Below are 25,000 nucleotides of genomic sequence, written 5' to 3' on the forward strand. Positions count from 1 at the left end.
GGGCCCTCAGTAGGTGAAAAATATAGTAAAAATATACAATTTGTTCGTATCACAAACTTCTTTTGGGTAAATAGAACAATTGCACCATAATTAAACAAAAACTATGGACGGAGTGAGGAGTTCTGGGCCTGTTACCTGGAGAGAAGGTGGAGCTAAATGTCTTCAACTGAAACACAACAACCAGAAGAGCTACTTGGTAAAAGTGAAACATTACAACAGTGGTTCTTCAGCAGAGCCTCTGCTGGACGTAAAGACGCTATTTAAACATGTCGAGCAAAAGCAGGAAGTGGTCGGACGAATATGTACACATGGATGGATGTGTATCAGGGAACGCGATGGAGTCAGAGCCCCATCTGCATGATGAGCAACTCCAAGTTGAGCAACTCCAAGTTGAGCAACTCCAGTCTCCCCGGCAACACTGAGGAAACACTTCTTGAAGCTGCGTGGAGACGGGAAAGTAAAAAGTATTTTGTGGATTCAAAACCACAAAAAACAAAAACAAGTTGGCTTCAAAGTTTTAAAATTAAAATGTCCAATTCTTTAAAAACTCAAATATATTTTAATCAGTAAAAAAGCAAAAAAGGATTTCTGGGGGCCGAAATATTTTTTATGGTTTTGTTCTTTGAGCAAGGTGATGTTCTGCACGGCTCATTTTGTGCACCAAAAAGCAAATATCTATGTCCTGAACTTGGCAAATAATCCTATTTTATTGATCTCTAAGAAGGGTTCAGAGAATGAAAAGTCAAAGGTTAAGAACCTCTGGGTTAGAAACGGACAAACTGCCACGCTCAGCATGCTGGAGTTTTGTCTCAGAGTGAAGCATCTCTCCATTAAGGGATCTCAGAAACTGATGGCGATTCAGGAGCTGCTTCAGGGTGTAGAAGGTTAGCTCCGGGTGTCTCCACGACCTCTGACCTCTGTTCTGCAGGTTGCCCTACAATCAGTACTTTGGAGGCGTTTCGTCGATGAGCAAAGCGCAGTACCTGAAGATCAACGGCTTCCCCAACAACTACTGGGGCTGGGGCGCGAGGATGATGACATCTACAACAGGTAGGCTCAGAACCAGAGTGGAGAACCAAACTCTACTCTGAGTAAAGTCAGAACCAGAACCACAGCTCTACCGGTTCTGCTTCCAGGCTGGCCTCCAAAGGGATGAGCATCTCCAGAGCCAGCGGAGAGGTGGGGAGGTGCCGCATGATCCGACACAACCGGGACAAGAAGAACGAGCCCAACCCGCAAGGTAGCGCCCCCTGTTGGTTCTGGTTCTCTGGGAACCGAACTGTATGCGGTTCTGGGCTCACGGTACTGCTGGTTCCGGTTCCAGGTTCGACCGGATCGCCCACACCCGCGAGACGATGCACAAAGACGGGATCAACTCTCTGACCTACAGCCTGGTCCGGGTGGAGAAGCTGGACCTGTTCACCAAGATCACAGTGGATGTGGGGAAACCCTGAGTGGGCCGGAACCGGGTCGGGAACTGGGCCGGGAGCCGGGCCCATGCGCCGTCTCTGACACTTGAAGCTTTAAATTGTGGTTCTGGTTCTGTGGGCCGGGCCTGCTGTACTCATCTCATTGTTGCACAAACAGACTGAATGTTAAATTTTTCCTGCCTTGAGAAATCTTCTGATTGGTCAACGGGAGCCAATCAAACGCTGCTGCAGCACATCTTGAAAAAGGCTCTTTGAAAATCTTACTGGGTTCTGGATGATCGTTAGCTTTTTTGTCCAATCAGATGAGAGCTCAGTGATGCAGCTCTTCTCTGATTGGATTAGTCTAGGGCGGGGCTAAAAGCCGACAATCTGATTGGTCAAGCTTTTCTGACAGAACAGTTCTGTTGGACCCAGGAGGTTCTGCTTGGTGACTAAAGGCTGAAAGTTCTGGTTCAAAACCAGCCGAACAAGAACCCGAAGCAGGTACCAAAGAACCGAGTTCTGGAGTTCGTCACTTGGCTCTGCTCTTCACTCTGGAACCAAACAGAACCAGATCTGGTTTCATTTGGACCAAACGTTCTGGGAGAACCTGGTGTTTCTGTTACTGGACCGGACCAAACCTGAACAGACCTCGCCTCTCAAATTGGGTCTGGTTTTTATTAGAATAACTGATTAGATTGAGAACCTGGTCCAAACTCCAGGTGGATGTGTGATGGATTGTCAGGTCTCATCTGGACCAGAACCGGGTCCGTTCTTCAGTGTGTGATTAGCAGATCTGATGATTGATTTAGACTGAGGCTCCTTCTTGCAGCTGTTGGTACCAAAGAACTTATCGATCATGTGGACCGGGTCGTCTGGACCGGACCGCACCGGACCGGGTCGTCTGGACCGGACCGGTCGATCATTGTGAATGTGTCTCTGCTTCTGCTTCTGTTTCCTGTCTGCAGACCAAACTGTGCGGAACAATCACCTGTAATGTGGCTTAAACTGGGTCAGAACCAGAATGTTGATTAAATTCAAAGTGAATTCTGAGTGTTTCTCATTCTTCAGCAGCGTCCTACAGAGGCCAGCAGGGGGCGACAGTCATAGCAACTGGACCGGTTCTGTTCATGTGGGTCGGGTTCTGGGGTCAAATGAGGAACTGATGAAATGAAAAAATAGGACAAATATGAATAACAAACAATATTTAATATTATTTTTAAATATATTTTGAAAAGGATTAAGATGAATTTATATTTTTCAGGTTAGTTCAATAACTAACATTTAAATACACAATATTTTTTGGTTTTGTTAACTTTTTTTCTGTCTCCTGTTACACATTTATGCCTCATTATGCAAATGAGGGGTGGAGTTTGAGGGCATCACCTTTTGCTGATTGTTTGGTTTAGTGGAAAACCAAAACAAAAGCAGTTAATAAAGACACTTCCAAAGAGGAACTTTTTTTTTTTTTTTTATAAATGAATTTGATGTTTTTTTAGTTCCAGGAATTTTAGTAAATATGTTTTGCTATTCACATTTTCAGTTTTGCTTTTTGTCTCTGTTTTCTTTATGTTTTTATTTTGATCCTTTATCCATTTTCTGTTTCCAAAACTCACAAAAAGCAGAAAAACAGAAATAACTGGTGCATAAAAATGCATTGATTTATTAATTTGGTTTATATATTTTCTGATTTTTAATTTTGTCAGTTTTGGTGCAGGTTCTGTTGGTTCCCCTGCTGATGCAGTCGGGTCTGGTTCCGAGGAGTTTCCAGAACCGGGTCAACATCTGCACTGCAGCTCATTTTCATTAATTTTATCCGTCGAGAAATGAGCCGCTGAGGTTTATAGATAAAAATAAATCAATTTATTAGAGATATTTCAAAACAAACCAGCCCGGGCTTTTTCAGCTGCTGGTCTCCCTGGTAACGAGTCAAGTGACCAGAACCGGGTCGTGTGACCAGCTCAGACCGAAGCTGGGTTCCTAGCAGAACTTCAGCTGCAGATGTTTGTCTCTGTCGCCATGGATACGAGTCACACGGTTCTGATCCAAACACGATGAGAGTCGGCTCTTCCTGCGGCTCCGAGCCAATCAGAACGCCCCCTGCTGGAGGCGCCGGAACAGCTGCTGGCGCTGCGCCGCCGTCATGGCGTCGCAGCTCTGCAGCAGGTTGGCCAGAACCAGAGTCTGCTGGACGGCGCCGGCCCGGACCCAGACCCGGCCGTTCATCCCCACCGTCAGCTCGCAGGGGAACAGCTGCTCCAGGTCGGCCCGGAGGTCGCTGCGGGGAGCCAGGAGCCTGCGGAGAGCAGGGCCCGAGTCAGCGGAACCGGAACTCACAGCTCCTTAAGACTGCTGAGTGACCCGTAAGAACCGGGCCGGGATCTCAGGTGAGTTACCTTCGGACCAGGCCCAGAGACACCTTGATGAGCAGCCCTCCAGTTCCTAACACGCCCCCCGTTGGCTCGGCCCGACCCGTCGATGCAGACCAGCTCCGGCTCCATGTCCTTATTGGCCACGACCAACTGGGCCAGCAGCAGATCGCCCACCTGGCCGGGGAGAGAGAGGAGGTTCAGTCCACCGGACCGGACCGGACCCGGCTCTGTTTCCTTCTGCAGCATCTGTTAGAAACCACCAGCAGGGGGCAACAGAGAGGAAACCTCCCTGGTAACAGAATCTTTGACCTTTGACAGGGACGTCTCACCTGGACGTTGGGTCGATTTCTCTTGGTGGCGCCCTCAAAGGCCAGGAAGGACAGAGATGCCAACTCACTTCCTCCTATGTCCACTTTGAAAACGTCGCCGGACTTTGTTGTGACAATGCCAATCACCGTCTCTCCTTTGGCTGGGACATACTGGGGACAGAACGGGGACAGAGTGAGGACATACTGGGGACAGAGTGAGGACATACTGGGGACAGAACGGGGACAGAGTGAGGACATACTGGGGACAGAGTGAGGACATACTGGGGACAGAACGGGGACATACTGGGGACAGAGTGAGGACATACCGGGGACAGAGTGAGGACATACTGGGGACAGAGTGAGGACATACCGGGGACATTTTTAAAAGTAAAAATGAAACTAAACCAAAAATTCTTTTGAAAAACTAAAATTGAGAAAATGCTAAAATTAACGAAAATAATTAATTATAATAAAAAACAATGAAAAGTAACAGAATTCTGTACACAGGGTTGGGGGAAAGTCGAGCTCTATCACGTGACAATTGTTACGGTTCTTGTATTAACGCGATAACTTCATGCCAGGAAGTGGCGGTTTTATGCTCGGCTAGCGCCAGGGCTAAAAGGAGTACTTGGTCATGTTTGGTCTAAAACACGGAAATACTGATGGTGCATTGGCCGAAAGCATTAGGCGCATGCGCACTCCGAGCAGGATAACCGAACCGGACCCGGTCCTCCGGCTGTGGCCGCGTTACTGACCGACTCTGGATCGAAGCTGAATGGCTGAATTGTAGCTTCTGATTCTGAAAATGGCTACAGGGCGATTATAACGGAGGCTCGGATGTATTTACTCAACATTTTCTGTCCAGCTGAATAACTGCAACGGCTGTTCGAAACCAAGCAACCGAAATCTACGGGGTCTCCGGGTTACCCTATGACAGAACTAGATCCTGTTAATCTTCAAAATAAAAGACTATCTCTCCAAAATAAATCATTCTTTGCACTTAAATTCGGTGAGTAATAATAATCATGTAAATTGTGCTTAACATATGACTGTAAATAAGTAACTAATCATGGAAATGATACTTAACATATATAAGTATCAAGTGTTAAAAAATCATCTGTTCAGCTTTAAAAGCGAACATACATCGACTCTTCAAATCCAGACTACGCAACCTGAGACTAAACGCTGTTTCGATCAGAACTCGGTTTTACTTCTATCTGATTTTACCTTCAAAATGATTCATTTCTTTGGGTTAATGGCTCAGAATAACCCCGAATACTTTCTGTACTTCTGGTGAGTCGGGACAAGAATTCGGATGTAGGTTCGGAGCGGACTGGACTCACCCTCCTCTGCTGGGACTCGATCCAGAATTTGTTGGGCTCTTTGTGTCTCAGCACGCCGCTCCGGCTCACCAACAGACGGTCACCGCTCCGCCGCAGCCCCGGCCCGGCCACCAGCCGTCCTGCCTTCCCGCTGTCCGTAAGAGGGAGGGTGTCTTGGGGGCCGCAGCAGAACTCATCTCCGGGAAGCAGAATCTCCCCGACCCGCTCCTTCAGAACCGAGAACATCCTCACAGACCTCCGTGCAGCTTACCAGGGAATATCACGGAAACCCAAATAGCAGCCGCAGCGCCCTCTACCGCCCCGGAGGATCATGCCTGGGCATGAGCAGCTGATTCTCATCAGCTCAGGAATCAAAGCATGTCGTTTCGAGACGATTAAAATAAGGAATAAAACTAAATAACCTACAATAGATCAGTTGTTATAACGACCATAATCCATGATGATTTAAAAAAAGAAAAGCAAAGGACTATTATTTGCAACAGCGCCCCCTTCTATTTCTGACCGCTATTCCAAATATGATAGCGGTGTGACGTCAGGCTGGTCCCGCCTCTTCCTGTTTTCAGCATGAATGAGGCAGGATTAACTGGTTCGGCTAAAACTCACTCATGTAATCATCAAACATTATCAAATGTAATATTTTACTGTTTTGACGTGAATTAATTTGAGTCCTAAAGTTTAATACAAAACATGAAAAATGAAGAATATTTTCTTCTTCCCAAACTTGACTTCAAATAAAGAGCCAAACTCATTGACATGTTTACTGGTGAGGAAACCAAAGACTCTTTAGGGCCCCCTGCTGGCCTGGAGGCCGGCTGTGATCCTCGGCACTCACCTGAATGTTATTATTTATTATTACAATTATTATAACTGAGAATCTGTTCAGGTTCAGGGATGAAGAAATGATGAAGAGGAGCATCACTCTCAGCTTTATTTTACAAACATGAGTCCGGTTCTGGTCCGATTCCAGGTCCGGACTGCGACCTGCCGACATGCTGCAGGACGACACGCTTTACAGAAGATTTGAATTGGATTTCACAGACTCAAACTGGTTCTACGTCAAACAGGAAGCAGGAAGTGGTTGTGCCGGAAGCCCGCCCCCTCACTGGCGTCGGTTCATGGTTCTGCTGGAGCGGCTCATCAGAACTCGCTCGAACAAGTCGTCTGAGGAGACAGACACAGTCAGGACCAGAATGAGTACCAGTACCAGGGCCATTAGCTGGAAAACCGTCTCTCACCGTTCCTGAACCTCCGGGAGTCGACCTGCAACAGAGGGCAAAGGTCAGACAGGATCCATCAACCGGTTTACTGGTTGGTTACTGGTTTCTTACTGGAGTTGCAGCCACCGGTCCGTCCGCCTGCTCCCGGTCCGCCTTCGGAGCTGCAACAGAGACAGGAGGTAAGAACCTCAGGAGGGGGCGGGGCTGTACCCCGAGGAGGGGGCGGGGCTGTACCCCGAGGAGGGGGCGGGGCTGTACCCCGAGGAGGGGGCGGGGCTGTACCCCGAGGAGGGGGCGGGGCTTACCCAGAGGTCTGATGATGGCGTTGACGGCGTGGATGACTCCGTTGGTGGCCATCAGGTCGGCGTCGGCCACAGGAACCTTGTTGACGTAGACGGTGAAGTTTCTCTGCAACAGACACACAGTCAGCACTGCCACAGGTCGCCCATTGGCCAATCAGGCACCGGCGGCGGCACTGACCACGCCCAGCTCCAGCTTGTCACCCTGCAGCGGCGCCAGGCGGGTGTGGGAGCTGATCCCCCCGCTCACCAGCAGCCCCTCCCCCAGGTGAAGCCGCAGGACGGCCGCCAGCTGATCGGCGTTTCCTGCAGAAACAGACAGCTGGTTGGCTGCTGGTCTCCACGGAGACCAGGAGGCCAAACATGCAGCGGCAGCAGCGCCCCCTGCATGCCGAGCAGGGAACTCACCTTTACTGTCCAATAATCAATCAGGTAATCAATGATGGATCTTCAGCTTTTGTCAAATGGACAAGTTTTTAACTTTCAGGCAATAAAATAGATTTTTCTATTGAAGAAGGAATTTGATCTTTTTATGAATTTATAAAATTGTATCAAGCCTTCAGGATGTGCCAATAATCGATTGACTTTTTCCTGACCCCAAAAAGGTTCTGATCCAGAATCAGAACCTTTTTGAACCACAACAAACCTGGTTCTGGACTAGAACCGGGTCAGAACCTGCAGACTCACTGAGCAGCTGGCTGAGCTCGGCCGGCGGCAGGGCCCTGAACGCCTCGTCGGTGGGCGCGAAGAAGGTGAGCGCCCCCTGCTGGTTGAGCAGCTCCGTCATGCCGGCCGTCTGGATGGCGCCGACCAGCTGGCTGGAAGAGGACGCACCGGGTCAGAGCGGGTCGGAACCGGAGCGGCCTGTTGTCCGACGCTCACCTGAAGCGCTCGTCGGCCTTCAGGACGTCCATCAGCGTCCCGGTGGGCGGAGCCAGAACCTTGTCCATCGTGAACATGGTGGCGAAGCGGCCGGTTCTGTCATGAGCCGCGATGCAGGCGTTCTCGATGCAGAGGTTCTGGAGAGGACGGACATCAGAACCACAACGTTAATGGTTCCGGTTTTATGTTTTAACAAGAATTTCGTTAAAGTTTTGTTTCTCGTTTTCACGACAAACTTTCAGGTGATATCAATCAGGTTCTCCAGCTGACGACCCCGTGACCTCTGACCCCGTTCTTACGTTCCTGTAGACGAAGACCCGCAGCGTGAGGCCGCCCAGCGTCTGCAGCTGCTGGCCGTGGTACAGCGCCTTGGAGGACAGCTGCTGCTTCAGCAGGTGGTTCTTCATCAGCACCCGGAGGTCAGGGGTCATCGTCACGCTTCCTGTTGGACGAGGTGGCGGAAAGCGGTCACCTTACCTGTTCACCAGGTGACCTGGTCAGGATCCGGTTGCCGCGTTACCTTTGAAGGCGTGGTTCTGCGGCGCCAGCATGGTCAGCGCCTCCGAACCCGTCAGGTGTGACGACAGGCCGGCGTCCACGAACAGCCTGGTCGCCGTGGAAACGGCCGAGTCCTCCGCCAGCTCCAGCAGAGTCTTAGCTGCAGGTAAAGCAGAGCTTCAGAACCGGACCAGAACCGGACCAGAACCCTGACAGCCCAACTATGATTGGTCATAAATTGATGAATATTTCAGAAACTTTTGCTTGTTATAATTTCACCAGATTAACAACACAAAGTTTAAACCTATGTTCCCTCTAAGCCGCTCGCATCTTCTCAGAAAATCTGCAGCACATAAAATAAAGTCCAGCATAAAGTGGACATTGAGCTCAGACATCAGTTTGGACCAATAACAGTTTTTCTGTACTTTGCATTGAAGTCAGTGAGTGACAGGAATCCAGCCAATGATACGATGCGGTTCAGTTTCGCTGCAGCCAATCATCACATGCTGTTTTGGGTTCATGTCTTGGTCATAGCGCCGTGGCACCGAGCAGGTGAGAATAGAGCAGCGGAGTTAAGAGACATTATCATGTCTCAGTGGGACGTCCACTCACCACAGTAAAAAAATAAATGCACCTCTAAGATCAAATGGTTGTTGGAGTTTATGCAACTAGAAGAACAGTAGAGTGGACAGAGGAGGGATCGTAGAGATTATTCTTGTTATTAGTAAGCTCTGTGATCACATTGATGCTCGTTTATCAGAGCATGAATTAAAGAATGGTCTGCATCTGATATTGAAGCACTGAGTTATGGATAAGCAGACATTTGTTCACTGGCACAGAAATATGAGGCCATTAATAGCAATGATTTCTTCTTTTTCATTTTAATTCAGAAAATCACTGAAATTAAAAGCAAACAAATGAAAATTGCTGATGTGATCTGACTCTTTTCATAAGCCATGCAACTTTCTATGATCTCAGGTTTATAATACTTGTTCGTGGCCACGCCCTCCGCCGTGTCCACTGATGATGCCCACAGTGGAACTCAGTGTGCTCAGACACATGAACACTTAGAGGGAACATTGCCTGCATCTGATCAATCAATAAAATCCTCCTTGGGGCCAGACGTGGCCCCAAGCTGAAAGTTTGGGCCTCCTGTCCTGAGTGAGTGTGTTCAGAACCAGAACCTGAGTCTGGGATGAGCAGCTGGCTGATGTAGTGGATGACGCCGTTGGTCCCAGCTGGTCCTTCTTGGTGACGACGGCGTTCCCGTTCAGGGTCATCTGGTCGCCGTCGCAGCCGACCTCCAGCGCCGCGCCCTGCAGCGTCTCCATGGACGTTCCCGACACGATGGACTCGGAGCAGTGCAGCTGCTTCAGGATGTGGTAGTTCAGCAGGTCTGGAGGTCAGCGAGAGGTCAGCGAGAGGTCAGCGAGAGGTCAGCGGCGCCCGGAGACGCCGGTATTACCATCAGGCACAGAGAAGGACACCTTTCAGAGCTACGGGGTCTCCGAGGATCCGGTTCAGGGTCTCCCGAGGAATCTTGGCAAAGGCGTCGTTGGTGGGAGCGAAGATGGTGTACTGACCCGGACTCTCCAGCAGGGTGCTCAGCCCCGCAGCAGCGAACGCCGCCTGCAAGCGGGGAGACAGGAAGTGATGTCAGAACGCCTGTTCATCATCACACCGGGAGTTCCCAGGGATTTACTCACGCGGAGCGTCTCCAGGTTGTCGTCGACGTCAACGATGGACTGCATGTCGCTGGACACGGCGGTGATGACGCGGTCGATGACGTGGACGATGCCGTTGGTGGCGTGCTGGTCGGGTTTGATGAGGCGGGCGCAGTTCACCGTCACGATCTGAGAGACGACAACCTGCCGGTCAGACCCACTGCAGACGGACCGCGACGGAGGAACCGTCTGCTGCAGCCGCTCAGACAGGAAGTGACATCATCATGTCACTTTGCATAGCTAATGTTCTTTTAGCACTTTTGCTAGTTAGCGTTTTAGCGCACTTAGCTTCATTAAGCTAATTCCTGCAGCTCTGTGTGGAAGTAGTAGTTTATATTCATGCTCTTATTTTGAAGTGTGTTTACCAGCTTTTCCATTTCCTGTGATTAACACAAGAAACATGCAGGGATAAAATGAAACAGGCAGTAAAGAGGAAAACAAACATGAAGGTTGAACTGAGCTGCAGCCTGAGGCCTGAACCTTTAAAGGTCAGAGATCATTGGAAGCTTTCACTATTAAACTTGACTTGAGACGTTTATGCATTAATTAAGAATAGTAAATTCTGTGAATTACGTTTTTGTTGCAGATGTTTGTAGAACATATAAAGTTCTGTGTTTAAGGTCACAATTTTCCATTCCAAATAAAACAGCTTTGATCTGTTCGAGTCATTTTCTCGTGTTTTGCAGCAGAAACTGTTTTCCATCTCTGTGGGTCGAGCCTAAAGCCTGGAGGCTCAACAGCTGCCAACTGAAACCAGGACAGAAAGTTCTGATCCAGAATCACTTCCTGCAGCTCCAACCACAGAACCGGCCAACGACACGTTTCAGCCTGCAGGGGGCGCTATGCTCTGCAGTAGGACATGTTATTGCCTGGAGGTGGACAGCAACATGATTGAAGTTTAGCATTAGCTTCTGCTAAATCCCATGTTAATGTTTGACTCATGCGTTAGCAGATTTGTGATTAGCGCTTTAGCGTTAGCGCTGCTAGCTTCTCAGCTGCGTCTCGCTCACCCCGTTGCTGTAGTGATGGATGTGGACGTGCGAGTCCTGGTACATGGAGGAGAAGGACGATCCGTGCTTCAGCTCCTCGGACGTCAGCCGGCGGTTCACCATGTGGTAGTGCAGCGCGTTCAGCAGCTCGATGTTCACGTTGCTCACCAGAGCGTCCAGGATCTCCTGCAGCGGGACGACAGAGTGAGCGTGGCGGCGTTGACCCCCGGCCGGCGTTGACCCCTGAGGCCCGGACTGACCGCGGGCAGAGCGGCCCACGCCTCGTTGCTGGGAGCGAAGAAGGTGAAGCTGCCCGGTCCCTCCACCTCCTCCCTCAGCCGGGCTCGGTCCGAGTACATCTGCGTGGTGGAGGCGCCCACCGCGCCCAGAGTGCTGTAGATGTTGACCAGAGGCAGCGCTGCAACAGAACCCGTCAGAACCTCTGACCTCCGCTGCACAGCGCAGCGGAGGTCAGAGGTCACATGACGTACCGGCAGGGCAGCCCTTCTCTCCTGGAAGCTTCTCGTAACCTGGACAGCATTCGTAGGTGATGACGCTGCGGAGGAGACGGAGCAACGGGCAACTTGTCACCAGAGGCAACAGAAATCTACGGAGGCCTCGAGGGGACATGGGGAACTTTTTTCTTTTGCGTTCCCTCGCAATAAGTTTTACGTTCCCTTGTAATTTACTTCCTGCAATATTTGCTGGTCTATTTTGTTTACAGTGACAAATATGAATTCAACATTTCCATATTTAAAGATGGAGTCAGAGTTCTGCTCTGGGTTCAGTCAGGGAAGCTCATCTGTCCGAGTGTCAATCGTTTTGTAACAGCCGTAATTGTGTCGTGTCTCTTTAAGATGCTGTCATATTGCTAATGATGTCACAAGTATGCGACACCGCTTCTCTATGGAGAACGAGGGAAGAGAAGAGCGTGCTGCAGCCGCTGGACATGTTAGTAACGCTCGTGGTTGGTTGAGCTAATTTTCATGTTTACTCAGCTCTGTGAGGTTGGAGAAGAGAAGGACAAAACTCTGGAGTTCCCAGTACCAGTTCCCAGTACCAGTACCAGTTCCCAGTACCAGTTCCCAGTACCAGTTCCCAGTACCAGTTCCCAGTACCAGTTCCCGGTACCAGTTCCCAGTACCAGTACCAGTTCCCAGTACCAGTTCCCAGTACCAGTTCCCAGTACCAGTTCCCGGTACCAGTTCCCAGTACCAGTACCAGTTCCCAGTACCAGTTCCCGGTACCAGTTCCCAGTACCAGTTCCCAGTACCAGTTCCCAGTACCAGTTCCCAGTACCAGTACCAGTTCCCAGTACCAGTTCCCGGTACCAGTTCCCAGTACCAGTTCCCAGTACCAGTACCAGTTCCCAGTACCAGTTCCCAGTACCAGCACCCGGTACCAGTTCCCAGTACCAGTACCAGTTCCCAGTACCAGTTCCCAGTACCAGCACCCGGTACCAGTTCCCAGTACCAGTACCAGTTCCCAGTACCAGTTCCCAGTACCAGCACCCGGTACCAGTTCCCAGTACCAGTTCCCAGTACCAGTTCCCAGTACCAGTTCCCAGTACCAGTTCCCAGTACCAGTGTGGTTTGATGTTTGACCGTCCTGATGAGTCTGCATCCTCTCTTCCCTTAAACACAACTGAGCGTTACAGTCTCCAGGCCACTTATTGATCTGTCATGATTATTGATTTATTCCATGATCAAACTTCACAAGGACTGACACAATGACCAAGATGCTTCCTCACACGCCACGCCCCTCACCTTCCCTTCATACCTGGTGATGTCACATTGACACGCCCACCACCCAGGTGTCCTGTCATATCAATAACTACTTATTTCATTCATGTGGATCTTACACAGCCTCAGTGAAACGTCTTTATTATTATTAACTGTTTGGTGCAAAAAACTAATTGAAAGTCGATTTAACCGCCTGATGATTTCTGATCATAACTCAGAAATAGTCCAAATAGTTTAGATGTATTTTTATTTCTTTCCTACGTGGGGAAAGTTTCTGTTTATATCACAGGTTTGTGGTGCATTTCTTTACTAAAGAAAAATATATAAAACTTCAGATATTCCATCACAAGATATTCATGGAAAAACCAAATATAAACTTATAATAAAGCAGAAAGGCTGACAGGATTCAGTTATGATGTATGAACTGGTCCGTCGATTACTGCGAGGAAACGCAAAGGACAAAATCCCCATGTCCCTGAGAGGCTTCCGTAGAAATCAAACCTCAAACCTGGATCCTTCCTGTCCACCAGATCAGTTACCATGGCAACGCCGATGATGCACAGCTCTGCATCACAACGTCACTGAACAGGAACTGAAGTTGTAATATCGTAGTAACGAAGTTCTGGTTCCGCCTGACTGGGAGTCTCACTGGGGAACCCGTGACGGGTCGGACCTCCGGCGCCAGTTGCAATATTTCACTGGAATATGGGGGTGTTTTGCTGGTCAGAGGTCTGAGCTGCAGTTTAGCGCCGACAGCATAAAACACCAGAACTACAGAATATCAGCTTGGTGTCCATTTGGTTTTTCATTTCAAAAATAATAAAGTTCATGATCTGAGTCTATCATTATGATTGGGCCAACAAAATTGAATTATAAGACAAAATATCTGGGTTTATTTAGTCCATCAGATCCCGGTGTGATCAAATCAGCAGAGAAATGACAGCAGCTGCTGGGCTGCAGACCCACTGGACCAGAACCGAACCGAACCGCACATTAACCTGTTATAGAGAGCAACTTGCCTCTGGGAAGTGTCAAGTTGCTGCTAATAATCACAGCAAGTTTAGTTTGTGGCAGCAGGTGTGTCTTGAACGGCTCCCAAAACAAAAGCTGCAGTTTTATCGCCTTCCGACAGAAAAGCAAAGAAAATAATTTGGCTAAAAATTCTAAACTTGAAGAAAGAACCCAAAATGCTTTATGTGCTCATTTCATTGTGTGGATAGAAGCCAAGGGAAGAAAACCTGCATCAGCATCTGGAGCAGCTCAGACAGAGAAGTAGCTAACTATGCTAGTGCTGGTAGCTAACTATGCTAGTACTGGTAGCAAACTATGCTAGTGCTGGTAGCTAACTGTGCTAGTGCTGGTAGCTAACTATGCTAGTGCTGGTAGCTAACTATGCTAGTGCAGGAAGCTACATATGCTAGTGCAGGAAGCTACATATGCTAGTGCTGGTAGCTAACTGTGCTAGTACTGGTAGCTAACTATGCTAGTGCTGGTAGCTAACTATGCTAGTGCTGGTAGCTAACTATGCTAGTGCTGGTAGCTAACTATGCTAGTGCTGGTAGCGAACTATGCTAGTGCTGGTAGCTAACTATGCTAGTACTGGTAGCAAACTATGCTAGTGCTGGTAGCTAACTATGCTAGTGCTGGTAGCTAACTATGCTAGTGCTGGTAGCTAACTATGCTAGTACTGGTAGCAAACTATGCTAGTGCTGGTAGCTAACTATGCTAGTGCTGGTAGCTAACTATGCTAGTGCTGGTAGCAAACTATGCTAGTGCTGGTAGCTAACTATGCTAGTACTGGTAGCAAACTATGCTAGTGCTGGTAGCTAACTATGCTAGTGCTGGTAGCTAACTATGCTAGTGCTGGTAGCTAACTATGCTAGTACTGGTAGCAAACTATGCTAGTGCTGGTAGCTAACTATGCTAGTGCAGGAAGCTACATATGCTAGTGCTGGTAGCTAACTATGCTAGTGCTGGTAGCTAACTATGCTAGTGCTGGTAGCAAACTATGCTAGTGCTGGTAGCTAACTGTGCTAGTACTGGTAGTAAACTATGCTAGTGCTGGTAGCTAACTATGCTAGTACTGGTAGCTAACTATGCTAGTACTGGTAGCAAACTATGCTAGTGCTGGTAGCTAACTATGCTAGTACTGGTAGCAAACTATGCTAGTGCTGGTAGCAAACTATGCTAGTGCTGGTAGCTAACTATGCTAGTGCTGGTAGCTAACTATGCTAGTGCTGGTAGCGAACTATGCTAGTGCTGGTAGCTAACTATGCTAGTACTGGTAGCAAACTATGCTAGTGCTGGTAGCTAACTATGCTAGTGCTGGTAGCTAACTATGCTAGTACTGGTAGCAAACTATGCTAGTGCTGGTAGCTAACTATGCTAGTGCTGGTAGCTAACTATGCTAGTGCTGGTAGCTAACTATGCTAGTACTGGTAGCAAACTATGCTAGTGCTGGTAGCTAACTATGCTAGTGCTGGTAGCTAACTATGCTAGTACTGCTAGCAAACTATGCTAGTGCTGGTAGCTAACTATGCTAGTGCAGGAAGCTACATATGCTAGTGCTGGTAGCTAACTATGCTAGTGCTGGTAGCTAACTATGCTATTGCTGGTAGCTAACTATGCTAGTACTGGTAGCAAACTATGCTAGTGCTGGTAGCTAACTATGCTAGTGCAGGAAGCTACATATGCTAGTGCTGGTAGCTAACTATGCTAGTGCTGGTAGCTAACTATGCTAGTGCTGGTAGCTAACTATGCTAGTGCAGGTAGCAAACTATGCCAGTGCTGGTAGCTAACTGTGCTAGTACTGGTAGTAAACTATGCTAGTGCTGGTAGCTAACTATGCTAGTACTGGTAGCAAACTATGCTAGTGCTGGTAGCTAACTATGCTAGTGCAGGAAGCTACATATGCTAGTGCTGGTAGCTAACTATGCTACTAATGGTAGCTAACTATGCTACTAATGGTAGCTAACTATGCTAGTGCTGGTAGCTAACTATGCTAGTACTGGTAGCAAACTATGCTAGTGCTGGTAGCTAACTATGCTAGTGCAGGAAGCTACATATGCTAGTGCTGGTAGCTAACTATGCCAGTGCTGGTAGCTAACTATGCTAGTGCTGGTAGCTAACTATGCTAGTGCTGGTAGCTAACTATGCTAGTACTGCTAGCAAACTATGCTAGTGCTGGTAGCTAACTATGCTAGTACTGGTAGCAAACTATGCTAGTGCTGGTAGCTAACTATGCTAGTGCAGGAAGCTACATATGCTAGTGCTGGTAGCTAACTATGCTACTAATGGTAGCTAACTATGCTACTAATGGTAGCTAACTATGCTAGTGCTGGTAGCTAACTATGCTACTAATGGTAGCTAACTATGCTAGTGCAGGTAGCTAACTATGCTAGTGCTGGTAGCTAACTATGCTAGTGCAGGAAGCTACATATGCTAGTGCTGGTAGCTAACTATGCTAGTGCTGGTAGCTAACTATTCTACTAATGGTAGATAACTATGCTAGTGCAGGAAGCTACATATGCTAGTGCAGGAACCTACATATGCTAGTAGCTACATAAGCTAGTGCTTGTAGCTGACTATGCTAGGGCTTGTAGCTGACTATACTACTGTCGGTAGCTAGCTAAGCTAGTGCTGGTTATCTGCGGCAATTTCTTCAAGTCGCCATCCATCTGTAGGTAGCGGTAAAACAATATTGCTGCATTTAAACTGTGACAGCTGGTGTTCCCACATATTTTATAGCCTAGGACTTTTGTGGAAAGCCGGTTAACAAATTGCTAACATGTAAACAAATGGTGGAAGTTGCACCCATAAATCACACAACGTCTCATGCCGGCTAGGAATAAGGTGGGTAGAATATTTTCACAATTAATCAAGTTCTCCCTCAAAGTCCCCATTGATGATGTGGTTCTGAAAGCAGAAATGCTGAAATGCTCCAACACAATTTAACTGCTTGTTTGTCCCCCAAAACTTGATAAAACACAGGAAAATTTAACATCATGCTGCTAGCACTTAGCAACAACGCATAGGTGGAAGTGACATCACTGCGCACCACAAATAACGCCCAGGAGGAACACGGTGTGCCAAATAATTTAATAATTTAACGAAGCCTTCGAGACAGATAGATTTTCCTCGAGGGATTTTAATAATACAGGAACTCAAATCACTCGAACAATCGTTTCAGCTCTAAACTGAAGTTATTAGATTAACAATCTAGAGTGATAGATCTAGAGTGAGAACAGCTTCACTTGTCCTAGCTGAAACCAGAGATCAGGCTGACCTGACCTCTGACCTGACCCTTCAGAGCCACATCAAGACAGTTGCAAAGTGGGCCTTCTACCAGTTACAGAATATTCTAATGTCTCAGCATCAAAGAAACTTATCCATTTATTACTGCAGCAGCTGCTGGTTCTGATCTGGGTTGAACCGAATGAAGCGTATCAGAACCTGCGGCATGAAGCAGAACCGGCCGACTGGACTCATTTCCTCTGAGAAAAGAAAAATCTGCAGGCACCAGGGATGGCCGGAGAACCCGGAGCGCCGGGAAGAACCCAAATAGTTAGCTTCATAACCACCAATTCGCTAAACCACTAAACACATATAACTGTTAGCAGAAGCTAATGCTAAACATGAAGCTTCTGTCTCTCATCTCGCCAAGTTTCTGATTCTGCTGGACTTCATCTTCACTTTCACGTTTTAAGATGACGAGACGTAAAGTTCATCAAGTCATGAAGGTGGAGAACATTTCATGCTCACATGGCAGCCATCTTCAAAAGGCTGGTGGGAAATATGAAACACATCCAGGCTGAGGCTTAGCATGCTAATGCTAATATCAGGAACATGCTGCTCTCCTGGCTCTGAGTTAGAATGTTTGACCTCTTGACCTCTGGAGGCTCATCTGGTTGGGACAGCACCCAAAGTTCTGACCCAGGAATCCCATAAGGACCCGGTACCACTGCCTGACTTCTGATCTGGTGTTGGTTTGTTTCTCTGTAAACTGGACTGGACCTGCTGATTCTGGACCTTCTGATTCTGGACCTTCTGGACCTTCTGGACCTTGGTGCGATTGACCCAAAGTCACTCAGATGTTTCTTTTTTGACCTGAGGGGAAATCTGGGAAAGAGAACCTGGACTCGGTTCTGCTTGTGTCTAGAACCTGGGGTTCAGGTGAGCTCCCTGAACTGGCGCCGGCTCTCTGCAGCTGCAGCTCGTTGAGCTCAGCGCCGTCGGCGTCTGGAGGCACTAAGCGTCCACAGATGGAGATCAGCGTCGTGGCAACGGCTGGTCCCGATTATCTGTCCAGACGGAAAAGCGGCTCCCGCTTGTTCTAAACAAGGTGTCTGCTGTGGATGCAAACAGAGCGAGGCGCAGTAACTCAGCCGCTCCGTTTCCAGGAACATCCAGCGGAGGAATCTGGCTGGGAGCTCTGAACCGGCTCCAACATAAACCTGCAGCGCTCCCGGCGGAATAAATCCCATTTCCTGTTTGGAAACACTGCGCTCTTTATGACGGCTTCCAGCGCCCAGCCACCAGACGCCATGTGGGAGAAACACTGCTGGCTTCACCTCAACCCAGACAGGACGACGGCCTGGTCCAGTCTGGTCCAGTCTGACCCAGAACCAGTCAAACGTCTGATTGGACCAATTACCCAGAATTCCCCCTGAGATCCCATCATCCCTGCAGCTTCTGGAAAACCTCCAGGACCGTCTGGAAAACGATGGCGGCTCGTTTCCTCAGAGTCTGAACCGTTTTCATGAATCCAGGAAGTTCATCCAGACGATGGGAGACATTTAACAGAAACACCTGGACAGGTGACACCTGGTGGCAGGTCCTGGTACTGCAGGCCAGCTGCTGGAACCAGCAGGAAACGACATTTCACCAAATACATCTTTTAACGCTGTTCAGCCTGACGTGACAACAGTCGGATAAACGTCGCATTCGGACAAAAATATTCAGATTTCAGTCGCATTCGACAATGCAATTTTTTTCCCCAAATGCAGCCTGGACGACCCGATTCTGAAGGTACAACCCGAATCTGGAAGTAAATCAGGTCTGTCTGCGTCTGCAGGCTTTTATCCGACACACCGCAAACATCAACAGTGAAGAACGACAGGAGCCTGAGTCAGTGAACGCATCACATCCCAACCCACCACTCCAGCCACACAGAACCGGGTCAGAACCGGGTCAGAAACTGTAGTCAGGCTCCACTAAAGGCTGCTTCGCCTGTCCACTTCCTGCAAACAAAAACCTCACTTCCTGTTTGCTTCCGTCCTGATGTGGTGGGCTGCGTTCAGCATCCTGCGCTGACCGAGCCGCCCGACCCGGATGGTTCTGGTGGATGGTTCTGGTTAAACTGAGACTCACGTGGGTTTGCCGCAGATCTTGCGGTGGTACCACTGCTTGCAGTTGGTGAAGTACTTCCTGTTGGTTCCTTTGATCTGCTGCATGGCGCAGACGTTGGGCCTGGAACAGAAAACCCAGAGTCAGCCGGGTCAGAACCGCTACAGCTTCATTGAAGGAGGAATGCAGCTCTGCTCGCAGAAAGAACCGGCAGTTCACCATGGTGACAGAAATTAACCAAAAACAGCCAATCAGAGCCAAGAGGCGGGTCTTAGTGCTGCCAATCAACGTCATGTACTCGCTACTAATCGCAGCGAACAACTTAGCGTCACAGGCTGAGGCTGTGCTAAGTAGCTAGCAATTATGGCAGACTGTAGCAGCAGAGAGAAATGTGAATGCGCTACACACAAGAGTGAGCAGCGCATACACAAGGATGACTGACGTCACAGACAGAGATCTGATCAAGACTGGAAAAGTTAAAACTGCAGCTGTAAATCAACCGGTCCAGAACCACAACGGAGTCAGAACCAGGTCAACCTTAAATGACCTGGTTCCACCTTTATGAGACTCAGCCCACCTTAAAAAACCGGTTCATCGGAACTGAGTCTCCCTCTGTGACTCACTGGGTTCACCTTAAACTGAGACGGTTCTGGCAGAACTCCGGTACCGAGCAGAACTGAGCTGCTGTAGGTTTCCCTACTGCAGCAGTGAACGTCCAGCAGAGGGCGCCCTGCAGGTCCAGATGTCCGAACCTGGACAAGTTCTACAGAACTTTTCCGGCTCGGACCCAGAAGAACTTCGGTCTCTGATGCGCTTACAGAACTGTTTGTCAGCTCCTGGAGCAGAACTCTAAGCGGTTCGGTTCGGCTCGGTTCGGACACTCACCCCTGCTGCCGGCCTCGGATCCGGCTGTGCTGCAGAACCGTCTGGTACGGAGACCGGGCTCCGCATACGGCCAGAACCCCGGCCAGAACCGGAACCAGCATCCACGGCTTCATCGACTGAATAGAGTCCACTCCTGGTACCGTCCGAACCGTCCTGCTCTGCTCACAAGGTTCTGCTGCCTGAGGAAGAGGAGGAGCAGGGGGGAGGGGGATGAAGAGGAGGAGAAGAGGAGGAGGAGCAGAGACCCAGTAAAAGTTCTGACCTCAGCCCGCTGAGGGAACTGGATCAGAACCGAACCTTCCCCACGCTGACTGGATCCTCCTTTTCCAAACAAAGCTGGAAACCGAAGGGGTGTGGCCAGGGGAGGGGCCTGGCAAGGGGAGGGGGCGTGGCTTCAATGCACCTGAAACATCAGGTTCTGGTGACCCAAACTCTGGACTCGTGGGTGTTGTCATGGCAACCAAACATCGCGGCTGTGAAGATCATGAAGAACAAGATGGAGGGGTCAGAGGTCAGAGGATCTGACCTCTGACCTCTGCAGGCAGGCGAATGAACTGGATCCAGGAGAAGAATCTGAACGTTCTGGACCAACAGAACTCCAGATCCAGAACCTTTCTATTCACATGTTTCTGATACGACCGTAAAGCTGACGCACAGCTAATGCTAATCCGCTAAGAGCAGGAAGTGGCTAATTTCTGCTCTGACGGGATGATTGGACGCTGGAAACGATTGTTGTTGTTCAAGCTGCACTAAAAGCAGTTAGCATATGCTCTGCTAGCATAAAATAGCATCTGAATGCTAAACATATAGCAGCTAGTGCTAGTGTTAGCAGCCAGAGTCCACATTGAACGGCCAGGACTTCCTGAAGCTCTCAGATCAATAATCAATAATTGTTTAGAACGACATAAATTTATGAGCGACTGAAGTGAATTCAGCTCTGAACCAAACAGAAATGAGTGAGAGCTTCATCATCATCATCATCATCATCACTCTGATGGAAACCAGAACTGGGAACAGACCAGTTAGAGAACTGGGACTGGGCGTCGCCGCCTCCATCTGTTTCCAGTTAGAGCTTCCTCTGCAATGTGTGTGTGTGTGTGTGTGTGTGTGTGTGTGTGTGTGTGCGTGTGTGTGTGTGTGTGTGTGCGTGTGTGTGTGTGTGCGTGTGTGTGTGTGTGTGTGTGTGTGCGTTTGTGCGTGTGTGTGCGTGTGTGAGTGTGTGACTCTGTGTGTGTGTGCGTGTGTGTGTGCGTGTGTGTGTGTGTGACTCTGTGTGTGTGTGTGCGTGTGTGTGTGTGTGCTTTTGCGTGTGTGTGTGTGTGTGCGTTTGTTGGTGTGTGTGCGTGTGTGTGTGTGTGTGCGTGTGTGTGCGTTTGTTGGTGTGTGTGTGTGTGTGTGTGTGCGTTTGTTGGTGTGTGTGTGTGTGTGCGTGTGTGTGTGTGCGTTTGTTGGTGTGTGTGTGTGTGCGTGTGTGCGTGTGTGTGCGTGTGTGTGCGTGTGTGTGTGTTTGTTGGTGTGTGTGCGTGTGTGTGTGTGTGTGTGTGCGTTTGTTGGTGTGTGTGTGTGCGTGTGTGTGTGTGTGCGTGTGTGTGCGTGTGTGTGTGTTTGTTGGTGTGTGTGTGTGTGTGTGCGTGTGTGTGCGTGTGTGTGCGTTTGTTGGTGTGTGTGTGTGTGTGGGACACAGAGCTGCTTTGTGCACACAGCCAGGTTTCTAGATGTTTTCAGGGGTCAAAGGTCAGCAGCAGTCATCTCTGTCACAAAGAGCCCACCATCACTTTATGAATATGATGAATCATCTGACCAAGAGTCTGAGTCCTGATTCAGGAGATTCCAGGAGATTCCAGGAGATTCCAGGATGAGAGAATCTGTGGGTCTGACAATCAAACTCGGTCCGGTTTCATTCTGACAGGAATAAGCAGAACCAAGACGATTCTGATGATTCAACAGAAAATCTTCTTCCTTCTCGTTTCATTTCTGTTGCAATAATTCAGAAAAACATTTTGTGATTCCAAACAGGAAATTTAATGTAAAAAAAGTTTTTCATGTTTCAAATGTTTTTACTATTAAAATAAATTTGATTCATATTTGTCATCTATCAGTTCAACAAACATGCAAATTAGCTGATGACATCATCAAGCCTCTTCTTCCTGTTTTAAATGTATTTTAGAAGAATTGGATCAGAACTTCCTGAACCACCGACCCGTTCTACAGAACCTCTGGACAATCAGAACTATTGGACCATCAGAACCATTGGACCAACAGAAACATTGGACCAACAGAACCTCTGGACCTTCAGAACCTCTGGACCATCAGAACCATTGGACCATCAGAACCATTGGACCATCAGAACTATTGGACCAACAGAACCTCTGGACCAACAGAACCATTGGACCATCAGAACTATTGGACCATCAGAACCATTGGACCATCAGAACCATTGGACCATCAGAACCATTGGACCATCAGAACCTCTGGACCAACAGAACCATTGGACCATCAGAACCATTGGACCATCAGAACCATTGGACCATCAGAACCATTGAACCATCAGAACTATTGGACCAACAGAACCATTGGACCATCAGAACCTCTGGACCATCAGAACCTCTGGACCATCAGAACCATTGGACCATCAGAACCTCTGGACCATCAGAACCATTGGACAAACAGAACCATTGGACCAACAGAACCACTGGACCATCAGAACTATTGGACCAACAGAACCATTGGACCACCAGAATCTCTGGACCATCAGAACCATTGGACCATCAGAACTATTGGACCAACAGAACCTCTGGACCAACAGAACCATTGGACCACCAGAATCTCTGGACCATCAGAACCATTGGACCATCAGAACCATTGGACCACCAGAATCTCTGGACCATCAGAACCATTGGACCATCAGAACTATTGGACCAACAGAACCTCTGGACCATCAGAACCATTGGACCATCAGAACTATTGGACCATCAGAACCATTGAACCATCAGAACTATTGGACCAACAGAACCATTGGACCACCAGAATCTCTGGACCATCAGAACCATTGGACCATCAGAACCATTGGACCATCAGAACTATTGGACCAACAGAACCATTGAACCATCAGAACTATTGGACCATCAGAACTATTGGACCAACAGAACCACTGGACCACCAGAACCTCTGGACCATCAGAACCATTGGACCATCAGAACTATTGGACCATCAGAACCATTGAACCATCAGAACTATTGGACCAACAGAACCATTGGACCACCAGAATCTCTGGACCATCAGAACCATTGGACCATCAGAACCATTGGACCATCAGAACTATTGGACCAACAGAACCATTGAACCATCAGAACTATTGGACCATCAGAACTATTGGACCAACAGAACCACTGGACCACCAGAATCTCTGGACCATCAGAACCATTGGACCATCAGAACCATTGGACCATCAGAACTATTGGACCAACAGAACCATTGGACCATCAGAACCATTGGACCATCAGAACCATTGGACCATCAGAACTATTGGACCATCAGAACCATTGGACCAACAGAACCATTGGACCATCAGAACCATTGGACCATCAGAACCATTGAACCATCAGAACCATTGGACCATCAGAACTATTGGACCAACAGAACCTCTGGACCATCAGAACCATTGGACCATCAGAACTATTGGACCAACAGAACCTCTGGACCAACAGAACCATTGGACCATCAGAACCATTGGACCATCAGAACTATTGGACCATCAGAACCATTGGACCATCAGAACCATTGGACCAACAGAACCACTGGACCACCAGAATCTCTGGACCATCAGAACCATTGGACCATCAGAACTATTGGACCAACAGAACCTCTGGACCAACAGAACCATTGGACCATCAGAACCATTGGACCATCAGAACCATTGGACCATCAGAACTATTGGACCATCAGAACCATTGGACCAACAGAACCATTGGACCATCAGAACTATTGGACCAACAGAACCATTGGACCACCAGAATCTCTGGACCATCAGAACCATTGGACCATCAGAACCATTGGACCAACAGAACCTCGTCTGGACCAACAAAACCTCTGGACCAACAAAACCATTGGACCAACAGAACCATTGGACCAACAGAACCATTGGACCATCAGAACTATTGGACCAACAGAACCATTGGACCACCAGAATCTCTGGACCATCAGAACCATTGGACCATCAGAACTATTGGACCAACAGAACCTCTGGACCAACAAACCATTGGACCACCAGAATCTCTGGACCATCAGAACCATTGGACCATCAGAACTATTGGACCAACAGAACCTCTGGACCAACAGAACCATTGGACCATCAGAACCTCTGGACCATCAGAACCTCTGGACCATCAGAACCATTGGACCATCAAACCTCTGGACCATCAGAACCATTGGACAAACAGAACCATTGGACCAACAGAACCTCTGGACCAACAGAACCTCGTCTGGACCAACAAAACCTCTGGACCAACAAAACCATTGGACCAACAGAACCATTGGACCAACAGAACCATTGGACCATCAGAACTATTGGACCAACAGAACCATTGGACACCAGAATCTCTGGACCATCAGAACCATTGGACCATCAGAACTATTGGACCAACAGAACCTCTGGACCAACAGAACCATTGGACCACCAGAATCTCTGGACCATCAGAACCATTGGACCATCAGAACTATTGGACCAACAGAACCTCTGGACCAACAGAACCATTGGACCATCAGAACCTCTGGACCATCAGAACCTCTGGACCATCAGAACCATTGGACCATCAGAACCTCTGGACCATCAGAACCATTGGACAAACAGAACCATTGGACCAACAGAACCTCTGGACCAACAGAACCTCGTCTGGACCAACAAAACCTCTGGACCAACAAAACCATTGGACCAACAGAACCATTGGACCAACAGAACCATTGGACCATCAGAACCATTGGACCAGTC

The 25,000-nt window shown here is 48.5% G+C and overlaps 3 protein-coding genes across 3 annotated transcripts in view; 1 reads left to right on the plus strand and 2 right to left on the minus strand.

Moving 5' to 3' along the window:
* Positions 1–2,462, plus strand: part of LOC129360294 (beta-1,4-galactosyltransferase 1-like) — a 10,096-nt gene extending 7,634 nt beyond the window's left edge. Inside the window, 4 exon segments of the mRNA XM_055030408.1 lie at positions 929–1,023; positions 1,026–1,050; positions 1,137–1,239; positions 1,323–2,462. Coding sequence (XP_054886383.1) covers positions 929–1,023; positions 1,026–1,050; positions 1,137–1,239; positions 1,323–1,454 — 355 coding nt within the window. The 3' untranslated portion in view covers positions 1,455–2,462.
* Positions 2,463–3,257: 795 nt separating this feature from the next.
* Positions 3,258–6,023, minus strand: LOC129360295 (uncharacterized). Its single transcript, XM_055030409.1, has 4 exons — positions 5,433–6,023; positions 4,111–4,260; positions 3,806–3,955; positions 3,258–3,705 (listed from the first exon to the last, which is right to left on the minus strand). Exons 1-4 carry the CDS (start codon positions 5,655–5,657, stop codon positions 3,268–3,270), a joined length of 963 nt encoding a protein of 320 aa, XP_054886384.1. The 5' UTR covers positions 5,658–6,023; the 3' UTR covers positions 3,258–3,267.
* A 312-nt stretch (positions 6,024–6,335) lies between these two features.
* Positions 6,336–20,163, minus strand: LOC129360293 (transforming growth factor-beta-induced protein ig-h3-like). Its single transcript, XM_055030407.1, is given in 18 exon segments — positions 6,336–6,593; positions 6,668–6,692; positions 6,761–6,810; positions 6,955–7,057; positions 7,130–7,254; positions 7,636–7,766; positions 7,831–7,967; positions 8,130–8,272; positions 8,351–8,488; positions 9,513–9,563; positions 9,566–9,724; positions 9,816–9,957; positions 10,035–10,181; positions 11,063–11,227; positions 11,302–11,459; positions 11,533–11,597; positions 19,153–19,251; positions 20,014–20,163. Coding segments are annotated over 18 exon segments (2,013 nt in total). The 5' UTR covers positions 20,127–20,163; the 3' UTR covers positions 6,336–6,531.
* Between the last annotated feature and the right edge of the window lie 4,837 nt (positions 20,164–25,000).

The sequence above is a fragment of the Poeciliopsis prolifica genome, unplaced genomic scaffold, assembly GCF_027474105.1.
Source record: "Poeciliopsis prolifica strain line A6 unplaced genomic scaffold, Auburn_PproV2 SCAFFOLD006, whole genome shotgun sequence".
In the NCBI taxonomy this organism is placed as follows: Eukaryota; Metazoa; Chordata; class Actinopteri; order Cyprinodontiformes; family Poeciliidae; genus Poeciliopsis; species Poeciliopsis prolifica.